The following is a 6,553-nucleotide window of genomic DNA, read 5'->3' on the forward strand; positions in this document are numbered from 1 at the left end:
CATATGTTCTTATTATCTTGACTAAACTACAGTACGTAACCAAGATAACAATATCTACAATAATAAAGATAACAACAAAATAAAAATGAAGCCTACTGCTACCCATAAACCTAGTAAAACATGTGAGCCTATAACAGTAAAGGTGACGACACAGGCGAGAAAACAGTAATAAAACTACCAGTAGTTTCCCAGTCCGTGACGTCATCTCTGTTCGTGCTGCTCGAGTGGACAGACTTTAAGACGATGCTTTAGACACAGGGGAAAATATAACATGCACACTCACTTATATATACCAGAGATTTAGATTCCAATATGAATATAGGGTGTAGACAAAATGGTATAAATAAAACACAAATAAAAATTGTAAATTCGTCTTGACAATGAAGCTAATTTTGAATACATTTGCATGACCACTGACATACTTACATTCCCTATCATAATCTCATACTGTACTCTCAAATTTTCAATAAGTAAAAGAACATTTAAGATCTCATTTTTAGAAATCCCTCTACGTCTTCAAGTTCAGCTCCTCGATGGTCTGTCCTCGCATTTTGAACACACACACACACACACACACACACACACACACTTTACGTCTTCAAGTTCAGCTCCTCGATGGTCTGTTCCCGCATCTTGAACTTCTGTATCTTGCCCGTGACCGTCCGTGGTAACTCGTCCTTAAACAGTATATAGCGCGGTATTTTATAATGAGCGATCTGAAATTTCGAAAGAAGGATATTTTAAGACAGTTGTAAACATGTATTTGAATATTTTGTTCTAAAAGAAGTATTTTTTTCGTTTCTATTTTGGTACAGGTATGAATAATTCGCATTCTTCAGTAAAAGTACAATTCTAGGTCAGTCGAACACACAGTCCTCATCACTGACACCAGATTTATCACAATAAACTGCAACGTTTGTATTTTATTTAAGAGCATGTGAAAATATTAAGTCCGTCGAATACATATTCATGAATGCCGATTTCTATCGATCAAAATACATCCGTTTATCTCTTGTTTCGTAGTAAATTATATGCATTTCCCGAGTACAAGTGCCAATAAAATACATAAATAAGTAACGAAGAAGCACGTACCTTTCCTTTGCACCATTCCCTAAGCTCCGTGTCCGAAAGGCTGGAACCCTCGGCCTTTCTTATCCAAGTCGCCACCTCCTCTCCCATCCTGGCGTCGGGCACTCCGAACACCTGCGTCCGAATGAGATGATCGAATTGCAGAGGGAAAAATGGCATGACAATTTCAGGTAATACTAGCTGGAATTTGGTCATATTGGTCTCTTTTATGCTATCTAGTGGTCGGTCATTAAGGTGATAGACCTCCAGTTTCATATGCCTTGGCTTCGAATCAACTCCTTGCTATCAAGTCAAAAGACAATAACCAACTATACCATTTTTTTCAACACCACAGTACACAAATTTATAAACAAGACTAACCTGCGCCTCAATCACATCCGGGTGACCCATGAAGAAGTTCTCAATTTCCGCCGGATAAATGTTCTCTCCGCCGCGGATGACCATGTCTTTGATGCGGCCGATGATCTGGCCGTAACCGTCAGGCTGGATCAGGGCGAGGTCGCTGAGACGTTGAGTGTACGTCGTTATTATCATCATTATCATAATTATCATTATTATCATTAGCCTCATAATCATTTTCATATTCGTAATCATTGTTGTCATCTATATATTCATAATCACTATTATTATTATCACCGTTATCGTTATCATCACCATCATTATAATCACTATTACTATCATCATCATTGCTATTATCAATCATTATATTAATACCATTATCATTATACAAACTTCCGCAGCTTTTGAAAAGGACACGAGTACATGGAGGCAACAAAACTATGCTGAAATACTGAAAATTTTGTTAAAATAAGCGGCCCAGTTCAATCCAAATAAATCCGTTTCCGAATATCTACATCTATGTGGAAATAAACAATCCTTTCTCTCAAGGCAATGCTCTAACAGTCTTATTTTTAAACGCCCCAGTGGGTCAGATTTTCCCCACTGGAAATACATTTGACGTTCCGACAGTCGGGTATGACACCATCTTTTCCCGAAACACTAACCATGAATATGGTGTTTTGATATAAAGAAAAAAACACTTCCCATACCACAGTTATCAATTAAACCAAGAAATACCAACCCTGTCCTCAACCATCTATCCTGCGTCATAATCTCCCTCGTTTTCTCAGGGTCGTCCCAGTAACCGAGGAAGTTGCAGTAGCCTCTAATGAGCAGTTCGCCCGCCTCTCCTGTGCGCACGATCTCCCCGGACTCGTCGACCACTTTCACCTGCCGAAGAGACAGGGGAATCAGCTGATCGGGCTTCGGTTGTTATACATTTCTTGGTAAATGAAAAAAAAGAAAGAACGAAAGAAAAAAATATATATATACACATAAGGTTAATGTGAAAGTTTATGACTTACAAATTGAAGCTAATAAAGTAATGGCGCATTTTCTTATGCAGTAATGTCTGTACCTATATATTTCTCTATGCACGAGGAAAATAAAGGAATATGATAATAAGGATCTCCCCGGACATTTTGACTACCTTTCAACTGCCGAAGGGAATGGGAAATCGGCTGATCTCATGTTGTTTGTTATAAATATATTGGTAAATGAAAAAGAAAATGCACTAGGAGGCGAATATGAAATTATATAAGTTAGAAGTTGAATCTAATCTAGTAATGCCACAATATTTTAATATATTAATATCTGTACTTATGTCTCTATTTGTATAAGTATGTGAAATTAGAGTACAGTACAGGGCACGAGTCGAAACGGGGTGGTTCACATACACGTAAAGAACCGATACCTCTGTGTGGTAAACATATCACATACTCGCAATGAATCAATACTTTATTTTGTGATATGTTCATGTGGTGAATATATCACTAACCCATAATGAATCGATACCTCAATGTGGTCTAACGGGTAACCGATGGTGGACGACCGGACTTCAGGAGGATCTGAAGGAAAGCACTGGAAGGTCACGGGACTCGTCTCGGTCATCCCGTACATCACCTGCAGTGGACGAGGGTCATGTTATCATCCATATCATCTGTTATCTTCGTCACTGTTAATTGTTATATTTGTCATTCTCACCGTTAACGCCATGAGGCTTAATTCTGCATTGATATTATAATCATCGTATCCCATATAGCCTCAGTTATATATGGGATTTTGCCACTTTATTGCCATCACCTTACCTCCCCAATATATTCAACGGAAAAAAAAGGACAATAACGTATCAATGCTCACTAAAAAGTCCTTCATCTTGAGGTCGTTCATGACAGCCATCACCAATTCCTGCGGACAAGGAGCACCTGCCATGATTCCCGTCGAGATGGCGCTCAGATCCGTCGGGTTCTTGCGGAAAGAGTTCAGAATGTCGACAAACATCGTGGGCGTTCCGTAGCAGGAGGTGATTCTGTTTGAAGAGGAATTCGTTATCATTATAATTGCTTATAAAAAATAAAAGAAGCAAGAAAGCTGTAACGTTTCGAGTCCTGACTAAACTCCTCGTCTGATGTGTCTATTCTGATTCTTTTAATCCTTATGTCTCTGTTTCATTTCAGATTTGTACACGTTACTTTTTTTTAGTATTAGCGATGGAAGGAATATGCGCGAACATTTTGGATAACAAAAAGGGTCAAGCAAATTCATCTCTAATAATTTCCTCCATTTTGTTTCCTTTTTTTGGAGGAGCATCTGGAACTGATTTAAAAACAAAATCCGCACTAACTTTTCCTTTTCGAGTGTCTTGACAATGGCATCGGGGTCAAAGCCGGCACTGGGAAGGACAGAGGTCGCCCCATACAGCATGCCGCAGAGGGTGCCACCGACGCAGCCAAAACAGTGATATAAAGGCACCGAAATACATATGCGATGAGGCTGAAATCATTAAATCACCCGGTTAAGTCTTCTTTTAATCATAGCTTCTATGATTATCATATGATGACGCAATATGTGCATTTCGTTTATCAACTCATCTTTATATTATTTATTTACTCTTTTTAAGGAAACAAGCGCCATCCCCGTCCAGCTTTAAACACAACAGGGAGATAAACACGATTCCACCTTTTTTGCATATTCGATGCGGCTCCCGATAGAATAGGCGTTGTTCACCAGCATGTGATGAGACAAAACAGCTCCTTTGGGCAAACCGGTCGTTCCCTGAAATAGATTGTTTAGCTATAGTCATCTTTAACAATATAAAATGTACAAAATCGCGTAATTAAGACGTCATGCATGGCTGTCTAAATACAGAAGTAAATGTAATATTATAAAGTACATGCAGAAGAACAAGTTTTAGTGGTATACAAAAATACATACAAAATAAAATATGCTGTTCGAAACCTTTTACCTTCTTATATGTCTATTTTTTTCTTTTTGGTATAGAAAATATTTTAATCAAATTTGTTAATAAAAAATCCGAAAACGAAAACTTAATATCAAACATTAAGTATTATATTACTGAAATGAAGCATAAGCCATATCTAGTCCTGTGCCTTCAATTTTAGTATTTGTCCACAAAATCGTGTCCCAATCCACGCGTTTGGAAAGTGGGTGATTGGCAGAGACGAAATCACAAGTAAATCTTAAGTAAACCATCCAAATACTTGTTTGCGGTCTCCAGTGTGGGAATTGTATGAGCAAATAGGCTGTAACAGGTATTTGGATGATCTGAACATACCGAACTCAAATAGAACTTTTCAATTAAAACATTTGGCAGCTGCTATAAACTACATCAATTTATTTTTGTACGAGAAACCGATTTATTAAAGCAACCATAAGTACTCACGGATGTAAATTGAATGTTACAGGCTGAATCAAACTGGATCTTGGAAGACAGTTCATCAACCCTTTTTCGATGCGAACTTTCCCCAGCTCCGTAAAGATCTTCAAATCTGAAGGTGCCACTGAAAATTGACATTGTAAAGTTGATTTATAAACTCTTGTGGTTGACAGGAAACTAGTCAGATATATTTAGGCTATAGTAATTGTCAAAACTTCGCACGAAAGTCGGAGGTATAATAATAATAATAATAATAATAATAATAATAATAATAATAGTAATAATAATAATAAAATAATAATAATAATAATAATAATAATAATGATAATAATAATAATAATAATAATAATAATAATAATAATAATAATAATAATAATAAAATGTACAAAACAACTATATAACGCACGTAGGCCTTTCTCACGCATATTCAACATGTATTCACAAGCGTTACTAAAACTCACACAAAACTTTATTCTTTCAAATAAACCCTTAAATCTCAAGACATATCTCACCTTAGCTTGTCTTGAGAACAGATAAACACTTTCTTGAGATGGGGAAGCGCGGCACTACTTAGGTCACCCGGCGCGGAGGAAGGCAGTTCAGGGGCCACGGCGCACAGCATCTTGTAGTAACTGGGAGGAACATGAACAAAATACAGACACTGTAACGTATGTTCACATATAGAATGAAACAATGGCACAATAAGAAGATAATAATGACTGATAAAATAAAACATAATAAGTACATAATATAAAAAATACGAAAATAATAACAACGGACAAGAAAATAATAATGACGCGTAAAACAGATCATTGACACAGTACAAAAGTAAAAATAACAGTGAAGTATAACACTGGCACATTCATTTTCTTTTTCTTTTTTTAATGGAAATTATTCTTGATGATTCGACGCTATCGAGGATTCCTTTGATTTGTAAATTTTTACCATTTACTCATGAAATATACGTTATACTTACCCACTCAATCCCTTGCCCGTTGTTGTCGTGGGGGGGGGGGGGGGGGCTTAGGAGGCGGAGACTGGGACCCAATGCTGGGGAACTCCCCAACCTTGGGACTCAGCCCTCGACTCAACAAATTTTGCATGGTCTTTTTTTCCCCCTCCTACTTTTTCCTTTCTGTCCCTTCACCAACCCCTTCTACTATCCACTTCCTAAGGTGTGAGAGCCGTGCTGAAAGGATGAAAGGCTGACTTTGTGCCAGTCCTGAACGGCCTGAGGGAGCCATGGGCACGGTATTCCCCTGCTTTAGTTGTCTAGCCTTTACCCCTCAAGCGACCCTGAGGGGTGGACCGTTTCTCTCCCCAACATACTCCAGGCTTATCATGGCCAACAATGAATAACCATTAACCATTAACCATTAACCATACCATTATTAGAGGCAATGAGGCTTGCCTCTTCATCAAATAGCTCCACCAATTCAAACTCGCCCGATTCCCTGACCCCAGGCTCTCCTTTGACCACGGCTCTGAACACTACAACTAATACAATGCCGACTAGTACAGTATCCACCCTAATCAACACCCCAGGAGACATTTCTACTCCCAACATGCTCAACTTCAACAACTATACCCCCACAACCTTCTTCATCAACTACCCCATCCTCCCCTATACTACCTTACAACCTTATTGTCCACCTCCCCATAACACTACCTCCCTCAACACTACTCCCTCTTCCACATGCCCCCGTCCTTCTACTACCCCCCTCTCTA

The 6,553-nt window shown here is 38.4% G+C and overlaps 1 protein-coding gene across 1 annotated transcript in view; it reads right to left on the reverse strand.

Annotated features, from left to right (window-relative positions):
• Positions 1–355: 355 nt before the first annotated feature.
• LOC125036016 (medium-chain acyl-CoA ligase ACSF2, mitochondrial-like) overlaps positions 356–6,553 on the reverse strand; it is a 10,914-nt gene continuing 4,716 nt past the window's right edge. The window contains exons 5-14 of the mRNA XM_047628370.1: positions 5,338–5,457; positions 4,832–4,949; positions 4,108–4,203; positions 3,773–3,921; positions 3,289–3,457; positions 2,944–3,051; positions 2,171–2,319; positions 1,450–1,591; positions 1,093–1,203; positions 356–716 (exon numbers count right to left, since the gene is read on the reverse strand). Of these exons, the coding sequence (XP_047484326.1) occupies positions 591–716; positions 1,093–1,203; positions 1,450–1,591; positions 2,171–2,319; positions 2,944–3,051; positions 3,289–3,457; positions 3,773–3,921; positions 4,108–4,203; positions 4,832–4,949; positions 5,338–5,457 (1,288 nt within the window). The 3' untranslated portion in view covers positions 356–590. The remainder of the gene's footprint in view (positions 717–1,092; positions 1,204–1,449; positions 1,592–2,170; positions 2,320–2,943; positions 3,052–3,288; positions 3,458–3,772; positions 3,922–4,107; positions 4,204–4,831; positions 4,950–5,337; positions 5,458–6,553) is intronic.

This window comes from Penaeus chinensis, chromosome 20, assembly GCF_019202785.1.
Source record: "Penaeus chinensis breed Huanghai No. 1 chromosome 20, ASM1920278v2, whole genome shotgun sequence".
Classification (NCBI taxonomy): Eukaryota; Metazoa; Arthropoda; class Malacostraca; order Decapoda; family Penaeidae; genus Penaeus; species Penaeus chinensis.